This window comes from Rattus norvegicus, chromosome 4 (genome assembly GCF_036323735.1).
Source record: "Rattus norvegicus strain BN/NHsdMcwi chromosome 4, GRCr8, whole genome shotgun sequence".
NCBI lineage: Eukaryota > Metazoa > Chordata > Mammalia > Rodentia > Muridae > Rattus > Rattus norvegicus.
This window is the reverse complement of record NC_086022.1, coordinates 77599736-77619212: the sequence shown is the minus strand read 5'-3', so window position 1 is coordinate 77619212 and position 19477 is coordinate 77599736. Positions and strand designations below refer to the sequence as shown.

General features: G+C 41.3%; 1 protein-coding gene across 11 annotated transcripts in view; it reads right to left on the bottom strand.

The window, feature by feature from the left end:
- The window catches only part of Cul1 (cullin 1), an 82430-nt gene that overhangs the window by 14998 nt on the left and 47955 nt on the right, over positions 1-19477 (bottom strand). For all 11 annotated transcript variants that reach the window (XR_010065658.1, XR_010065657.1, XR_010065661.1 and 8 more), the window contains 14 exons: positions 18584-18746; positions 17790-17920; positions 12192-12299; positions 12009-12115; positions 8797-8845; positions 8091-8222; positions 7084-7201; positions 6121-6197; positions 5557-5688; positions 4429-4521; positions 2148-2195; positions 1989-2071; positions 1457-1562; positions 655-768 (listed from right to left, as the gene is read on the bottom strand). Coding sequence is in view for 4 of the 11 variants with exons in the window: in NM_001108627.2 (NP_001102097.1) it covers positions 655-768; positions 1457-1562; positions 1989-2071; positions 2148-2195; positions 4429-4521; positions 5557-5688; positions 6121-6197; positions 7084-7201; positions 8091-8222; positions 8797-8845; positions 12009-12115; positions 12192-12299; positions 17790-17920; positions 18584-18746 (1461 nt within the window). In the remaining 7 variants the exon portion in view is untranslated. The remainder of the gene's footprint in view (positions 1-654; positions 769-1456; positions 1563-1988; positions 2072-2147; positions 2196-4428; positions 4522-5556; positions 5689-6120; positions 6198-7083; positions 7202-8090; positions 8223-8796; positions 8846-12008; positions 12116-12191; positions 12300-17789; positions 17921-18583; positions 18747-19477) is intronic.

The window sequence follows — 19477 nt, the reverse complement described above, 5'->3', positions numbered from 1 at the left end:
GGACTCTGAAGTCACAGGTTAGAAGCACAGGAGGGGTGAGTCAGAACCTGAAGAACAGGCTAGCAATGGTACTAATAGCTCCTGACCACTGAGGACTCACCATGCACTGCCATCCCTGGGTCTCCACTGGCTGAGGCTTACCCAAGTAGTTTCAGAAAAGGAAAGGCCTGCTGAGTTATTGCCAGCAGAAACTAAGCAAATGTGATCATTAGTGCCCTAGATACAGAGGAGTGTGTCCCTGCATGGCAGCAGAAATGGACAAGTATTTCCTAAAGGCAGCCCAGAATGAATCCCTTCATACTGCCAGACAAGTTCTCAGCAGCAGAGAACATTCTCTCTACACTGCTTCCCACCAGGCAAAGCCAGCCAAGGCTGCAGGGCAGCTCACTGACAGAGAAACACAGGGAGGATAGGGGAGGAACATGTGACCTTTTAGATGCCTGTGACTTAACTCCTTATCAGGATATCAATTATAAAAGCATATTTACGACATGTACATCTCTTATATTTACTTCAAGCATCAAGTTGGCTGACTTTGTTGAAGTTTCTTCTAGTAGTAACCCAATTCCCATTTTCAGGAAACAGCCATTAAGCATTTTGCTACAAGTTTCCTAACAATCAGAAGATATAGCTGCTGCTCTGTAATTCCTGTACCTTGATCACTGGGACCCGAGGTTTGAACCTGGAGGACAGCTGAGTGAGGACTTCACCAAGTAACTGCTGGTGTTTCAGAACCTTCCTCATTTTCATGATTCTTACGATGGCCGCCTATGTAATCAACAAAGAAAAACAGGCTTAGAGCATTAACAGCTGAGCATGAACATTCAAGGCAGCCTGTACGCCTCAGTTCTACTCCATGCTGGGATAACAAGTGTCCTACAGGTCAGAGAGAGTGCAAACAATCAGCTCTATATTTCAGCCCTAACAGAACAAACAAAATGTTATAGCCAAGGGGCTAGAGATTGATGGCTCAGTGGTTTAAGCATACTGAGCTCGGTTCCCACACCTACAGCAGTAGCTCCCAACACTCTTGACTCTAGTTCCAGCAGATGCACCATCCTTTCCTGGCCTCTGGGGACACCAGTGCCCCAGGTGTGCCTACATTTAGACAAAACATGTATAAAAAAATAAATGTAAATCTTAAATATTTTGGCCAACTCTAGCACTAAAGAATAAAGAAAAGATGGATCTCTAAAGCTATAAAAGGTACCTACCCTTGCCCCCACTGTCCTGCTTCTTTAATCTGCCATATATTATCTGTTGCCCAATATTTAGGAAGAAGAGTAGACTGCTTTTGTTTGGTACATGACATACTTCATCCCTCAGACACCAGTGTGCCGCTTCAGGCATCTTTGGCCGTTACTAAGCTGTGTCACTCTGGCAGCTCTTTCCAGTTAGAGCACAGATGAGGCCAACACATTTCCCTAAGCATACAGTGCAGACATGGTTCAGTCACCTGAATCAGTAGTTTGCGGTCTTCCTCTATATTTTTGTGTGTGGTTTCTTGTTCCTGCTTCTGTTCAGTTTTCATTGGTACATTGATATTAACCCTCAATTTCTTACTGTCAAGACAACAGAGGAAACAGGTCATTAAAAAGCCTGCTTCCTGTCTTTCAACACTGCATGTTTTGCCTCTCTGGACTGGGCAGGTGGCTCACACCCATCTCTCTACATCATTTCTACCAACCACCTGGGAACTGCTCCTCCATCAGTCGTATGTAATTTTACCAAGAGCAGTGACTGAAGTGACATTTGACCCTCAATTTTGTGAAGTGTAATAACACTAAAATAACTTGATATAAAGGTCTAAACATGTCATGAGTCACTTAAACTTATTTTCAAAATAAAGAGAAAATCAAACTCAGTATTAAACAAAGCAGCACTGAGGACTGCAGGCAGTCAGCACGCCTATGCAGAGTCCCTTGGCTTCTGAAGTATGCCCTGTGCCAGGGGGGAAGACCAACAGCTATATATTAGATTTTTCTTACTTTTTATAACCAAGATATAACTTTATTAAGGTGTCTGGCTTCAATTCCACCTCATCAACATTGGCATTTTCATCTTCTAAGACCTAGAAGAAAATAACTGTTACTAGGCACATCCCAGGGTAAGGGTTACTTCCAGCAACACAAAGTATACAAACATACCAGCAATTTTGACTTCAGTAAAATCTGTAGGACTTGTGCCAAAATGTCCTGCAATTAAAGAAAGATGGTGAGCAAGGAGGAAGAATACTTCTTTCTAGTGGCTGTCCCAGAGACTCAGATCACTGTCTCACAGGAGTAGTCATCACCCCAAAGCAGAGCCCACCTAGAGAAAGTGACATGGACTGAAGCACCCACTACTCAAAGGCAATAATGCAGTTTCCCAAAACGACCGCACACAATATGTGGCCTGCTTCTTCTATGAAACCTACAGGAAATGATTCACTTCTTCAATGTCTGAAGCTTCAAAAGGCATTTATGTGGCGCTGGGGATCAAACCCAGGGCTGGGTGCCAAGCAAGTGTTCTACCACTAAACCACACCCTTGAACATGCAAACAAAGCAACCAGGAGCTTCGGCCGAACCAATGCTACACTACATTCATGACCAAGCTCAAACTCAGGGGCAGCTGACCTGCTGCCAACTTGGCTTTAGTGAACTCAAGTACATCATGTGACTTCTCTGAGGCATCAGCTGCTCCAGTGATTCCCAGCACCATCAAGCTTCATGGACACTTAACTTCCTCACCTGCACTCTTAACCAAGGCTCCCATGCTGGTCTGAGACTATGAAGGTAGGTCTGTCAGAGGAGTGGCAGCTATGAACTGGGGCCTGAAGGAGGGCGGCTAAAGACCCATAAGGTAATTCTAATACTACAAAAAAGTAGAAAGACTGGTGTGGCATCGAGGAGAAGGCCAAGTAGAGACTAGAGAGGCAGACCTGTCAGCCCTTTCAAACAGCCAGCAAAGAATAAGAGTAGGTTTTATAAAAATAAAAAATGTATGTACAACAGTGTATCCATCAGTAAGTGGACATATCAACTAAAAAATAAAATGGGGGCTGGGAGGGACTACAGCTTATGTGGTGGAGTACTTGCCTGCCTAACGTGCCCAAGGCCCTGGATTCAATCTCCTGCACTGCATAAAAACAGGTGTGGAGCATGTCAGTAATCCACTACAGAGTACAGATGTGTGGGTAAAGGCAGAGGGACAGTAAGTTAATTCAAGGCCATTCTCTGCCTACTTAGTAAGTTTGAGGTCACCCTGGATTATAGGAGACTGTTTCAACAACAACAACAACAACAACAACAACAACAACAACAACAACAACAGAAAACCCCAACCAAACAAAAAATAAAGTGAATGAGAAAAAACTTAAACTCGTGTATCTGTTCACCAGCACTCATGTGAAGGCTTAGCCTTGTCTGGAGCACTGTGGGGAATAAGTGAGAGAACCCTAAGTCTTACTGGCTATGCAGCCCTGCTGAATGGATAAGCTCCAGATTCCCTGAGAGACTCTGCCTCAAAGAAAGGATGAAAGTGTAACACAGGGACATCTACTTCTAGTCTACAACAAACGTGAATACAAATACATATATCTACACACAAATGTATCCATACACACATGTGCACACGTGTGCGTACACACACACATGCAAATGAATAAATACTACTATCTGCTAAGCCTTTGCAGACAGGATATACATAAGTGAAAATAAGGCAAGTGGAGAAAGAGACATATAGCTTGATTCTACTTTTATGTCATGTCCAGAGTAGAAGAGTCCACTCCTGCTTCGGTACAACACAGAAGAGGATAATGGGCATCAGAGGCATTGGGCAAAGTGGGAAGGTAGAGTTGTCACTGCTAACAGTTATGGTCTACTCTCAAGGGGTGGAGATGTTCTAGAATGGGATAGTAGTGGGGTTATATAAAGCTGTTTACTGACTAAATAAAATCTGGCCACTACCATCACAAGTGCTAGCCATCATGTCTGTCTAAGTACCTGTTTTCTCCAAAACTATTTGCTTAAAAACTGTAAAGTCATAAAATCATGAGAGTGGCACGTGGAGCTTTATGACCCATATTGCAGTGCCACCAGCACCAGAAATGTGGGGGTGTTCCTCACACTAGTTTGAGGTAAATCAGGTTAACCTTTGGCTCAACTGAACCTTGCCCATTATGTAAACTTCTCTCACTCAACCATGAGGATTCAGTGGTCCTGTTGCCATCCAAAGTGTCAGAGGTCCCAGAGAAACGCCCTCGGTGGATCTGGCCTGGTCTTCCGGTGCCTTAGTCCAAGTTTTACTACTTTTCATTTTTTTCTCCATGCAGTTAACATCTATTAAGTCAAAGACACCTGTGCCCTCTCCCCCTTTCTACAACATCCCAATGAACAAAGAACGGGCAGCTTGAGAGTACCAAGCAAGGATGAGACGGCAGACCTACCATTTTAATCTGAGTGCTGTCGGTCAGCTGCTGCACAGTATAGGCGTCTTCTGTGTTGTACTGAAGCAGGATGGCCATCTGGAATGTGGACGCCTTCACGGCCCAGAGAAAAGAAAGGAGGAAATGTGAAACACAGGAAAGGTCTTCATAGGTACAACCTACTTTCACAAAATGCATTCTTCAGATACAAAAGAGATGGAATACAAAATGTCACAAGGCCAGGAGACTGGACATTTTCCTTAAAGACACCTTTCAAACACTGAAAGGGCTTTCAGTTTTCTCCTGCGATGTATCCTCTACACAAGCATAAACATAAGAGCCTATCCACACTTGTGTAAACAGGCACCAGTTGTAGAGACATGAATTATGAGTTTAGTTTTTATGCACAGTAGTACCCCCTGGGTGGGGGTACATACCAGGTATATATTATGTGTGTGTTCAAGATGCCAGAGACCTCCATACCAGGTATAATGGTTACTTAATTATCTTATCAATGTAGAAGTAGAAAGGTTAACTAATGAGCAGTTTGAGTCACCCATCTAAAGTTTAATGCTAAAAGAAATTATCATTACCAGGTCGCTACTGGAACCTTTTCAAGGTATGAACACACTTGAGTACAGAAGTGAGAGTAGAAAGAACCTAGACTTTGAAAGAAAATTTGGCTCTGCAACACACAAGCCACAGTGCACTGTCAGTTAACTGGACCCCAGCTTTCATACACATGCAATTAGCCCATAGCTGTCATTATTAGGCACTCCACACTGCTGGATGTGCTAGGGAGTCCTACCCCTGTGAGGCTGCAGAGAGCTGTGACTGGACCTAGAGAGTGAAGTGTTGCATGTCAGGCAATGGGCACTCTCTAAACCTATCAAAGACCACTTCTGTAGTGTAAGCAAACACTCCAAACTCAGAGGAGGAATCTGAGGTTCAGAGTAAGGAAGTGACTTGCACCTATAGCCAGCAACTAGGATTCTCTTCCCTGCCAATGACAAGCATGCTTTACTCCCTACACTGCTTTGTCAGCAGATGAACTCCATCCTACTGCGTGAGCTATCTAACTGGAGTTCTATAGGTTGTCTCTTCATCAATTAGTACTTAGGTGTTTTACCCCAAATAAAAAGATTTTACCTGCAAAGTGTATCTGTTTTTGAAGCAGTTAGTGACTAGTTCCCCTTTGGACAGTTGATACAACCATGTCAATTTTCTGCCACTGTGACGGCTGGCGTAGAAAGCTGTAAACCGTTGGTAACTGCGCTCCAACTAGACGAAAGAAGAGCACTGTGCAGCATCCATGGCTTACGTTCGATAGTCAGCATTTCTAAACAAATGTCCCTGCCCCAAGTTCTGAGAATAAAATCAGTGCTTACAGAGAAATGAACTACAAATGCTGGGGACTGTCTTGTGAGCACTGTTAGACTACAGTTGTGTGGAACCAAAGCAGGTTTCTACTTTATGCCCAGTAGGTGCATCAAGAGTTCACTGAGACTCTCCACTTGATAGGAGTGAATCAACACTGTTTGCTACAACAGAGTTAACCAGCCTTTCGCTATTCAACAAAGGCCCATTTCATATTCCCCACAAACACTGCACTGACTGATTACACAACACTGCAGTCAGCACACTAATGTCAGCCAGCCCAGCCCCTTTTCCTCTCACCAGTTGAAAGAGATGAGAGAACAAAACCACCCTTACCTCTGACGGCAAGGCAAACGTGCAAGACTGCTGAAAGGGCCATGATCCGGAACTCAGGACCTGAATACTGAAGTCCACTGGGGGAGAGAAAATATTTAATTACTCTACAAAGTTTAAAATTCTATTGTTTTACACACACACACACACACACACACACACACACACACACACACACATACACACACAGAGAGAGAGAGAGAGAGAGAGAGAGAGAGAGAGAGAGAGAGAGAAATAGTGAAAAAATTTAAAAATTCATTACAAGTCTAGTAGGCTACACATACACAGTGAGATGTCCTGTATCAAAAACTCATACCAAAGGTTGAAGAACCAGCAACTGTTTCCCTCCAGGGCAATGGTTTTCCACTTTACTGTCAATACACAGTTCCTAAGCTGATCTGCCTTGATCAATTTCATTTTTCCCCTTCTGGATATGAAGTTCAGCATGTAAAGCAGTGTATGGTGACCAGCAATGATTTAACAGACCCAAATACAAGAAAATACCTCCACTACAACTTGTGTACCATGTACAGATGTCAAGACAGACAGGAGAGATTCGAGGAACCTATGAATTAGGACACTTTCACCTTCACAGATAACTCAGATGTCCACTAACAACACAAGCTTAATGATGACAGAAGTTTTGATTTGGAAAGAATAGAATTTTCATCAAAAACAATGAGAGAAGAAAATAATCAGAAATGTATTCAAACTAAGGTTCAAAACACAAGACAAAAATAAGCCCATGTATCAACCCAAGACGAGGGTCAGGAGCACATGACTGGTCTCAGCAAATGCTGCCATCATACCATCTGGGAGTTAGGAGGAGAGAGTACTTGGGAGAAATGCCTACTTCTTAATCTTTCAAACTCTGACCCCATTTAGCACCCTCACTCCATAGTCTATCACTTCTCTCGTTCGCGACCAAGAGCCCAAACAGCCCTCCTATGAGCACTCGGTACTCACAGTCCAGTGGTTCTGAATTCGTCAGGTGCTTTTTGAACTGTTCATTTAGATCTTTGCTTACACCAATGTCTTGAAACATTCGCTGGAGTTTGGAAGTGTACTCAAAACCACAAGCTTGCTGAAATAAACCCAGGCAACTGTCTCATTAATTTGCATAGAACCATGAACGTATGTAGTGCATATAAGGGAATTTTAGAGAAATCACAATATATCTTTGTCTTTAGTTCTCTGAAGCTACTACAACATTTAGTCATATCTTATGGCATAAATCTATACAGATTAAAATTGTATGGAATAAAGACCATTAAAAGTTGGAGGACTGGGTGATTTTCAATAGGCAGTAAACATATTGCAGCATTTAAAGCTACATTTTAAAGGTGTTCTAGCGCTGCAATAGATTATGACTAGGAAATCATTTAGAGACAGGTGGAGACGCACATCTGAAAGCCCCTTACTCAGCAGGCTGAGGTTAGCCTGGGCTGTCAAAGACCCTCAAACCATGCCCTTCCATAGCCCAAATAGTCTTCTTGTCCCTTAGTCTACCCCGATCTATTTTTTCCAGAATGTGTCTGCTCAAGTTTAAACCTCTGGTGTGGAGGTGTTTGAAGATGGGTCCTTGTCAGTTCATGAGTGTAGGAGCCTCTTTAAGAGGATGTTCCCTGTGAGTAATAGGCCAAACGCAGTGGTTGAGAGAGCCAGGAAAGCCTGCTTCAGAAACAAGATCTAAATTTTAGACGTCTGAGTCCCCAGAATGGAGAGTTCATTTCTGTGCCCACGTTTCCCAGCCCATGGTATTTTGTTTTGGAAGTAGCATTTTTACACAGGGCCAACAAGGCTGAGTGTGTGGGAGGCAGGTGAGGATGCCTAGCTACACAGAACAGAAGAGTCCAAAACAGGGTGGCAAAGGAAGGAGAGCACCAGAGGCCTGGCTGGGAAGCAGGGATCACACTGCAAGCACCACGTCAATAGTCTGAGGAAGCTGGGATTCCCCAGGAAAAGAATAGTACCTTTAATTTAGAGATCATGCTTGCTTCAGCATCGTCACTCGCACTGTTCTGATGTACCAGTCTCTTGGCAAGCATCTTTGCATAGAACTTCTGAAATACATCTTTGTCCTCGATGTACTTGAAGACCACCATCTGGCAAAGCCAGGGAAAGGACACCTTAGTGAAGCTAATTCACAAGCTGATTGTCTCTAGATACCACCAGAAGGCAAGGATTGCTTGGTTTTGGGTGGGCCTGTGTTCCAACATGGTACAAACTCACCCTGAAATGTTCACAATAAATATTGCCACCCACTGATTAAATCCCAGTTGACTGGACTAGACTTAGTAGCAAGAAGCAAAGTACTAAGGCTGGAGAGATGGCTCAGCGGATTAGGGTACTTGCTGTTCTTGCAGAGGATCTGAGTTCCATTCCTAGCACATGGTGGCTCACAACCATCTGTCACTCCAGATCCAGGAGATATAACACCCTTCTGACTTCCTCAGGTACAAGCACACGTGTAGTTCATATAAACACTCATATGCATATAATAAAATAAATTAATCTTTGAAAAATTAAAACAGAAAAAGCAAAGTGCCAACATTAAAAGTAAAATTTAGGAGTAAAGCCATAAATTCAAGATCAAAATATGTGTAACTTTGCACATTTCAGGTCCCCTATAAAAAAAGCCTTACAAAGGGCAATGTGTGTGGTCATGAAGCAGCTTACCACTTGATTGAGGGTATCTTCTAGTTCTGCCTCTTCTGGGTTCTTAGAACTGAAATTTAAAAGGGCGAGGTGTTTACAAACAAGCAAGCAGATGTGTACACATACCACTCTGCCAAACTAGCAGAGTCACATGTAGCTTCAAGTATTAAATAATGAGTTCTCATATCAGCTGGCAAGGTAGGGGTGGTTGCTTTCCTTTCCTAAGGCAATCTGGCAGTCTCACATTGTACCCCATGTACAATGAAAGAGATTACAAAATAGTCACTAGAATATCTAAGATGAAAACTGATAGAAGATAATTATAATATTACAATAAAGTTTTCCTTTAAGACAGTCAGTTTAAATACCAGTAAATGAGCTTCATTCTTACAATTGCTCCCTACAATCTGTATAGTTTTACTTTGACAAAGTACAAAAGCATAAACTTCCTGTTTAATGACCTAATGATTAAAGATAATGAAAAGGTATGAGCCATGGGTAAGGTATGCTTTCTTCTGTGGTCATATCTACAAAAATTACCTTTTTCTACGGATATATGTTAAACAAAGGTGAATTAAGGGTTTATTGGTTTTTTAAAGGATTTTGTAGAAGGATCCTGTATAAAGTGAACTGGTTTCCTTACCCTTAGACAAAGAACTACAGACCACTAAGGAATACAGAGAGCAGGAGAAATAGTCTTCCTCAAGAACAGAACACCAATTGGTTATTTAATGCCAAGTGGTCAGTCCTGAAATCATGTACACAGAAAGCAGTATTGTATAGGCTGGGCAAGTTGTATTTATATATTTAGGACACATACAAACAGCAACAAAAGAGGCCATGAATTTGAAACTGGATGGCTGGGTATGTAACATAGGAAGAGGCTTGGAGGGAGAAAAATATAACATATTACAATCTCAAACCCACAAACAAAATCCCAAACATAGTTGTGATCTGCTGTTGTTTTGAGACATTACAAGCTTCCCTCCAACTGATGGAAATCCTCTTACCTCAGACTGAGTGCTGGGATCACAGATGTGGACCAACATATCCACTATGAAAAAGTGTTTCTTAAGAGAGTTGGCTCAGAAAATATAGCCCTGTCCTATGTGGCAGGTAAGGTAGTTTCTCTCCTCATTGCTCAATGCCAACTAGACTCCACTTACCAACATGGCATGCTTCTTAAAGGAACATTCTGGAATGTCTCTACCACTCAGCTTTAACATCCTTGACTACCTGTATATAGACGATTATGGATACACAATCGTCTGTTCTGCATAAACTGAAGGCCTCCATATTAAGTCACTTAATCATCTACAACAGCCTGAGAAGCATTATGTCTTAAGAGGCACCAACCTTTTTTTTTTTTATTAACTTAAGTATTTCTTATATACATTTCGAGTGTTATTCCCTTTCCCGGTTTCCGGGCAAACATCCCCCTCCCCCTCCCCTTCCTTATGGGTGTTCCCCTCCCCACCCTCCCCCCATTGCCGCCCTCCCCCCAACAGTCTAGTTCACTGGGGGTTCAGTCTTAGCAGGACCCAGGGCTTCCCCTTCCACTGGTGCTCTTACTAGGATATTCATTGCTACCTATGAGGTCAGAGTCCAGGGTCAGTCCATGTATAGTCTTTAGGTAGTGGCTTAGTCCCTGGAAGCTCTGGTTGCTTGGCATTGTTGTTCATATGCTGTCTCGAGCCCCTTCAAGCTCTTCCAGTTCTTTCTCTGATTCCTTCAACGGGGGTCCTATTCTCAGTTCAGTGGTTTGCTGCTGGCATTCGCCTCTGTGTTTGCTGTATTCTGTGAGGCACCAACTTTTAAACTCCTTTTACCAAACCAGCAAGATGGCTCAGTGAAAGGTGCCTGACACCAAACTAGATAGCCAGAGTTTACTGTATTTCACATGATGGAAGGAGAATTTATTCCTGCAATTGTCCTCTGACCTCTACAGATGCATGCACCAAGACACGCATAACCCCCAAAATAAATAAATAAAACATAATAAAAATATTAAAGTCCCTCTTCCTCCTTGGAAAGAATACGTAAGTGTATCTGACTAGAATAGATATCAGGTTAGTGGGTCAATAAACTGAAAAAAATAATAAAATATTCACGTTCCCACTGGCCTGAGAGGATGGCTTTCTAGCAAAGCTGAAAGAAACAGGAATTAATCAAAAGGAATTAGTTTTTCAAAAACAGATGGCAAGTGACCTTATCTAGTTTTTCCCCACCATGTACAAAGCAGATAGCCCAACCCAATTCTCCAATAGATGGTGAGCTGTTTCAGTTTTGCTGCTGAGCTACGACCACAGTATGAGGAAGCTGCATGGCCTATATTTTGTATAATTATTTTCCAGTTCACTGAAGATAATGACTTGTGAACTTAAAAAAAAGGGGTGTGTGTGCACCTCTTGTTTGTACGAGCACCATATACACACAGTAACCTACGGAGGCCTAAAGAAGGCATCAGATTCCTTGGATCAGGAATTACGAATGTTTGTGAGCTACCCACTATGGATAGTAGAAAGTGAACCCAGGTCCTCTGCAGAACAGCAAGTGTCTGGCACTGAGAGTTAAACTGTCATTGTTCACATTGGCATTTGTGGGTATTCTCTTAGCCTTAGAGAGATTTTTAAAATATGCTGACACCAGAACCAGTAAAATTTGGGGGCCTGTGTTCCCTTCATAGTATTATGGTGATGTGGTCTGTGGCACACTGAGGCAAACCTTGAACATTTCTGAATCAGGAATGGAACTGTGACGGGGAGAAAAGCTGAGGGAACTAAGGAAGAGGAGGAAGCCATGGCTGATCATGTCGCCTCTATCTCTCAGTACAGCTAAGAAGATTAGCAAGTGTCCAGTGAGCCATATGTGACTGGAAAATGAAGGGTATGTAGCACCAACAAATGACCAAATGAAAATAAAACTTTAAAATATTCACATGGCTAAATATGGTGGTGTGCTCTATATACCTAGTATGTGGAAGGCTGTGGGGAGGACTGCTGGGAGTTTTGAGGCTAGCCTGAGCTACACAACAACTCTGTCAAAAGCAAAGTTTGTAGACCAACACATAATCCATATTGTAGTACTCATATTCAGTCTTCTACTACTGTTCAGAAAACCAGTGGGAGCTGATATAGGTGCAATACAAGTAACTGTAATGCAAATACTGATCCCTTGTATTAAACTGAGGTTTAAATAGGGGTACTAGGAGAAATATAATACCAAGTCAGTACCTTTTCTTCAACAAGGAGTCACAGTACCGAGCAAGAAGCTCAGGGGATTTACTGGATGACTGGGCCATTTTGGTAACTGCATTGTTGTTTATGAAGCGACCACAAGCCTGTGTATATAAAGGACAGTTAGAGAAAAGATACCCTGTACATACATACTGAACAGGAGCACAGAGACACACTTACCTTATCAAGTGCAGCCACGAAGCCAGCATCGTTGTTGAATGCTGACATCACCAGGGCATTGTATTTTTTATGAACATCCAGCACTGTCTGCACATACATCTTGGGGTCCTTAGGTAGAGGAAAAGCAAAAAACAAACAAGAATTAAAAACACACATTTTATGCTGCTATAAAACGTTCTACAAGTTTTAACTACATCTTCAAAGTTATTATGATCAGAAATATGTTTGGTTCCACCCTAAAACACACAGGACACTGGGTTTCTATGTAAAACAAAATAATTCTTCAAACTAAAAATTAAATACCTTAAAAAAACTTGAAAAGATTATGAAATTTGTTTTTTTCACATGACAGGTCTGAACACAGATGGGGACGCACAATGACAACTGTGTGGCCAAGGTCAGGGACAAGCACTGGGGACTTGGGGTGTAGGCAACAGGGACTCCAGACAAAAGAAAATAGTGAAAGATGCTAAAAGGGACAACACTCGTAGAAGATACAGGAGATGGATGGGTGAGAAGGAATCAAACAATATCAATGGTCAAGTAGCAGTCACTATTTGCCAGCCAAGGACCCATAATGTGTGGCGGGCAATCATTTTTAACATCCATTTTACATGATTAAACTCAGTTACACTTCTTACTAAAGTGGCAGCTGAGCCAGGTAAGGACTCAGGTAGATGACTCCTGAGTCTGATATCTTCTCTTCAGCTTTCAGAATGGAAAAGATCCAGCCAATGGACACAGAGAGGCAGGAAGGCTCTTGACTAGCCCTTCATAAACCAGGAGCTTCAGGTGTACAGAAAGGAAATATTCTGGCAATGCCTCTAAATTTCTGATGAACAATTTCACTGTTGATACTTTTGAGACAGCCTTTCTATATATAGCCCAAGCTTACCATAAACTTGTGACCTTGTGGCTTCCCCTGCTGCCACCACTGTGTCCAGACCCCAGTTCCTCACACTGTCTTGCACAATTCAGGAATGAGAAAACAGAAACCCCTGAATATTAATTACTTTGTATTTTTGGTAAAGTTTGATTTTAATTAATAGGTAAACCCAAACCTTATGATACAATCATTTTCTTATGCTGCAGGTATGTCTTGTTAAAATATAGTAAATAGATGCAAATATTATGAAAATATATAGTATGATGATACAATTTCACTGAGATGGAAAGATGGTCTTTACCTGATACAATCAGATAATCTGGTCCCTGTCTCCTGACAACTACTCCTGTATGCTGCAGAGATGGCACCACTCTAAAGAAAGCATCCGAGAGCACCTACAAGTCAAGCATGCACCTTGCTTCACATGGGCTCTTCTTTGTTAAGCAATGCATCTTTTTTCCCTTTGCTTGACTTAATTTTGGTTTGTCATTAAAGCCCGTATTACTTTGACAGACTCAGGTTTTAAACTACTTTCTGAGCTCACATCAAATTACTGCACAACATTCATATTCTCTTCCCTTACAATTTCCATGGCCACTGGTTTTTACAAAGGGTCTACAGTGAGCATCCAACCACAAGAAAATGCAGTAACCACTATTGGACCGCCTGGCTTCCATAAGGAGGTTACCATCCTTGCAAAGAATCAACTGCATGTCAAATTTGAAGATTTGTTTATAAAGCCTGTTACTTTGGGGACTATGACTCACAGGATTCATACAAGGTATACTACACACACACACACACACACACACACACACACACACACACACACACACACACACACAAATACATTCTGGTACTTATTTTATTTTACAATGACTCAAGCTTAGCAGTAGAGAGGTGATAAACTCCCATTTATTGAGAGGTTACTCCCTTGCCATGTGTTCCCAGCTCTCACTGTGGCCCCTAAAGTGCTGACCTTAGCTTCACCTCCATGCACCTGCTCTCTTGCTCTTTGTAGTGATTTACAGATTGAGTCTTGGATATCAGTATTGACTATATTTACTGTTATGTGCTAGAAGAATTAACTTCCTCTGGCTTTTTTAGTTTTTTAAATTTTCCCTCAGATTTAGGATTTGAAATCAATTTTCTCAGTAAATGTCCAGAAGGAATTCCCACGTATTAATGCAGAGCTTTGCAAAGAATAAGGTAGCCTTCGGATTAATTCTAGATTCCTCGTAATAGAGAAGATCCAGCAGAGTACGGTTGAGAGGGTAGGATTGACAGGAACCAACAGAACAATGCACCATGATAACAAGCCCCAGGAAAGTGGATTTAGAAAGTTCATTATTACAGTGTGTATGTCTGACATGCTTAAGTATGGAGGAGAAGTGCCACAACACTAGTGTGGAGCTCAGACAATTTTCAGGGGTCAGTTCTTTCTTTCCACTGTGGGTCCTTTAGATCAAACTCATGGTTTTTTGTTCTTTGTTTTGAGGCAGGGTCTCATAGTCTAGGCTAGTCTCCTATGTACTATATAGTCAAGGATAGCCTAGGGTCTGATCTTCCTGTCTTGCCTCCTGAGTGGTAGTTACAAACATGCGCCACCATGCCTGGCTATGAGGAAAAAAAAATTGAGGTTTAAAACAAAATGAACATAATAGATAAATCTAGTCCACATCCATAACAGCACAGGAGGTTTTTGGTTTTTTTGCATATAAGAAACACAGTTCCTCTCAGTTCCCAAGGTATCTCTCTCATTCAATGCCTGTAATTCAAAAAGCTGTTATGTCATCCATGACTGACACTTTTAACAACCTAAGCCAAAGTCCCACCAAACCTGCACAGCCTGACCTTCAGAAGACATGGGATTCCATACTTCCTAAGCCAAAAAATGATCAACTCCCCTCCCCTATCACTGTCATTTCATCTTATTTCAACAAAGCCTATTGCTATTCTTACAACCTCTTGTTAGATTCACTTTCTACATTTTAGCAATGTTTTGAATAAAAATCGAGTCTTGTTAAGTACATAGTTATTAATAATACCCTTAGCAGCTTTCCTTGTGTCCCTTGAGTAGCGCTGACATAATTAATATGCTTCTAAGTTCTCCCAACATCTGCTCAGCTCTCTCCATCTTTCCACCTCTCCTTTAATAAATCCTGTCTTATTTCTTAGACTGTGCTTATTCAGTCACTGAAGGGCTACACAGGATCCCTCTTTGCCTAGGAAAGTAACTGAAGCTAGCACTCAGCGTTGAAGTATGGCCTCTACACACACTGGTATACACACAGACATACATACTCCCAGTTCCAATGCACACACACAAGGAGACCAACACTGGTCTTCAAACAAAAGGGCCTGAGTCAGGCAGTAGGGCATATGCCCATAGTAGGAAGACCTGGTCAGCTAAGAGGAGGCCACCCTGGGCTGTATAGTAAGACGTAGACACAACGTCTGAGGATCTGCTGTGATCCTAAATTCTGACCCAATACTTTTTAAGAATACTATCAAAAGAGATAAACTGGGATTCTTTAGGCTTTTAAAGAAATATCTTACTCTTCATGTGTGTAAACTGGGCCACTAATAGATCTAAACAATGCTTTCGACCTAAGCCTAGACCCACCTTGAAGAGCAAAGTTTGAACCTGCATTTTTTTAATTGGGTCAGGGGCTAATGAGAGCCAAATTGTTAAGCTTGTGTAATTGTTAACTTGTTAAACTTGTCATGAAACAGTTAACCATTGTCAACACAGCAACTACAGAATACATGGATTCCTCCTGAACTCTGAACTTACTTCTGGATAATTTGCCTTTTGGAAATTAGAGGAAAGAAATAAAAGTTTGCTCCCAAGAAGAAGCAAACACATCATACAATCTGGGGACAAAAGTGTGACTGTTATCCATAAGTACCTGGCCTTTTGAGTAACTTTGTCTCCATATAATTCTCTACCTCAACCTAAAGCCAAACTTTCAGAAACACACTCTAACCACAAACCATAAACGCAGACAAAGAGGCACACTCACTAAATGTTTAATCCTGAAATTCCTTTCTCTTATCAGCCATCAAGTCATCCCATGTGTGTTCAGGATTATAAAATCATTCATTCATCACTCACTCACTCACTCACTGGTAAAGACAGGGTCTACAAGCCCCAACTGACTTTTCTTGTGACTCACTATATAGACTCACAGAGATCCACCTGCCTTGGCCTCCTGGGTGCTGGAATTAAAGGCAAGTGCTACCACACCTGGCTATAAAACTAACATTGATATTAACGGGGGGGGGGGGGGGGGGCAAACATAAGGTCCCATACACTAATAGCACAAATTTACATTTTTAATAGACCTTTTCTTCTCTGTCAATCAGCAGAAACAAGATTGAATGTAGCTTAAAGTGTGAAAAGCAAAGACAAACAACAGTGACTTAAGACATACTATCTATTCTCATGATTGCGATCTCTGCTCCAAACATTTATGTTTGGCTTAAGGTCTAGGTTGATGTTTGTTTATTAGGATAGGGTCTTACTCTCTAACCTAGAACACACTAGGTAGCCCAGGATGGCCTTGAATTTACGGCCCATCTGACAAAGGATGAGCAGTGAAGCCTTGAACCAACAGGGAGTCACTTTAGTATTTGTCATTGTACAACACAGTTTACATCAGAATTTAATTTGATGTGACATAAAAACTGATTTGGGAATGAACTGTTTTCATAATGACTTCCCTTACAGAAGGAGTAAACTCTTCCTTTTGTTGGAAAAAAATGAGTATTCTGGATATAAAATGACAGTTTGGTCATGCTAGATTTAAAAGGTTATTGTATATTTTTCTGTTCTTGTGTGTGGTTTTGTTCCATAATAAGAAAAAGTTAAATTACTCTTGTTCTCCTAAGGTTACAAACCTACCATTCATAAACTTAGGATAAGCGGTGGCTCAGCAGTTAAGAATGTGTATGCTTCTTGCAGAAGACCAGAGTTCAGTTCTCAGCTCCCCAAGTTGGATAACTCACAACAAACACTCTCTCTAAGAGTTATGACACCCTCTTCAGGCTCCTGTGGGCACTGCACCCATGAACACAAACCCATTTTTAACACAGTGAAAAAATATAAATAAACAAAGTAAAAAAGCAAAACAAACAAACAAAAAAAAGGAAGAGGAGGAGGAAGAGGAGGAGGAGGCGGCAGCGGCAGCGGCAGCTAGAGAGATCACTCAGCAGTTAAGATCATTGGATACTCTTCCAGAGTATCAGGGTTCCATCCTCAGCACCTATACAATGGCTCACAACCATTCATTAATTCCAGTTCCAGGAACTCTGAGGTCCTCTCTATTCTAACCTCCTCAGACATACATGCATTCAGACAGAAACACTAAAATAAGACAAAAATAAAAAAGGAGATTATCAATACTTAAAAAGGTGCTGGAGAGAGCTGGGTATGGTGGTGCAAGCCTTTAAGGAGGCAGAAGCACACAGGTAAATGGATCTCTGTAAATTCAAGCATGGGTTATATAATGAAACCCTGTCTTAGAAGGGGTAACCGGGGATGGGGTGGGGGCACTAGAATAACGTAAGGACTTTGTGAACTTTCTACTTTCAAAAGCCAAAACAAGTTCTCTGCGTCAGTAAAATCATAACATAGATGCACCACACACACGTGCAGTTGGCATGTGAACATACTGGGCTCAATTGCTTTTCAATCAGGTCCTACTTACATTCAGAGCAGCTTCTCCACACTTCTCAATTGCCGCAAGACCCTGATTATGAATATGTGTCTCTAGTAGTTTTTTCAATTCTCCTAGGCCATCCTGAATTCTAGATACAAGATTATACATGCGGCCCAAATCTGAAAGAAAAAAGGAGCAAATTTTATGCATGGAAACCAACTGTGCATACCTATTCTGTTCATTAAACTTGTATCAAGTGGAGAACACTGTGAAATAGGAAACCATCTTCTAGATCTGGTGTACTTTGCTAACAGCAACTATGGGGTCAGGCTATTAAAACTTTCTCTTTTACCACAAGAATCTGCTAATGTACCATTGAGAAAAAGCACTGAATGCTTTCTACAATCTTCACGAGCTATTTATGCCCCCAAAAGGTACTAAAACATTTGCTTAAAAAAAATTATTAGGGTTGGGGATTTAGCTCAGCGGTAGAGCACTTGCCTCGTAAGCACAAGGCCCTGGGTTCGGTCCTCAGCTCCGAAAAAAAAAAAAAAAAAAAAAAAAGAATTAATACAGATACATATTTCAACTATAAGTCACAAAAGGATTCCTCAAATTATTCATTTCATGTGTGTTCAATTTATGATAAAGATGGAAAATCCTAAATCCCAAAACAATGTGACTCAACCACTAACAGTTCCCACTAGCACAGAGGAGCAAATAGGGTACTAAAAACAAAACCATCTTTTCTAAGATAGAGGGAGGAAACTCAAACACAAAACAAAAAAATCTGCCCACCACTGGTAATACCAAAAGAAGAGTATGGAACCAATTATATTCACCTTCATTCTTGTCAGCATCCAACAAATTCTGAAACTCTGTGTGAAAAATTTCCAAGTGTTTTTCAATGAGGACCTGCTCACATTTCCGTGCTAGCTCATCTTGTGTGCTCTCATGGAGATAAACCTGAACTCTCCGCTGTTCCTCAAGCAGACGAGCTTCAGCCTGCAGAGAATTCAATCAAAGCAAACCAATGAATGGCTTTATTCACTTTTAAAGAACTAGTATGTGAATGACAAATTAAATTCACAAATATTCCAATAAGAAAGGAGAAATAGGACTTTAGACTGTAGGGTGACTGCCAACATATTATAAAGTCACTAGTCTGTTCTACTCTTTCTGTAATACAGGCTCTGATCTTTTAAGAGCCTTTAAGAACATTATCATAATTAACAGTTCAAATGTCTTCATATCATTTTTCTTTGGGTAAATGGTATTTCACATCTTAGAAGCAATATCCCCTACCCCTGTGGGAGAAACCTACAGGTCTTCTTCAGCATGTGGTCACTACATTAAGAAGCTCTACTTGGGTCTGAAAGCTGTTTGAAGTCAAGGGTCATACCAATATAATCCTAGAAATGACCACTCAGAAATAATCCACAATAAGGGAAAAAGAAAAAGAAAAAAAAGGAAGGACAGAAACACAGCAGCCTTCCCTTGTCAACCACTAAGCACACACTTCTAAAGCCCACTTGGATACTGCGGAATCTCAACTTCTTAAATTTCTTTCCAAAGAAGAGAGGCTAACAGACAATTTAACACAACAGGAACCCAAGTAAAAGACAATATATTTTAAAATCTGTCACCAGAAACATGTGAGGGTAGAGAGTCACTGAGGACCTCCTACGTTATCAGAACAAGGAAGAAATCGCAGTAAGTTTTGAATTATTCAAATG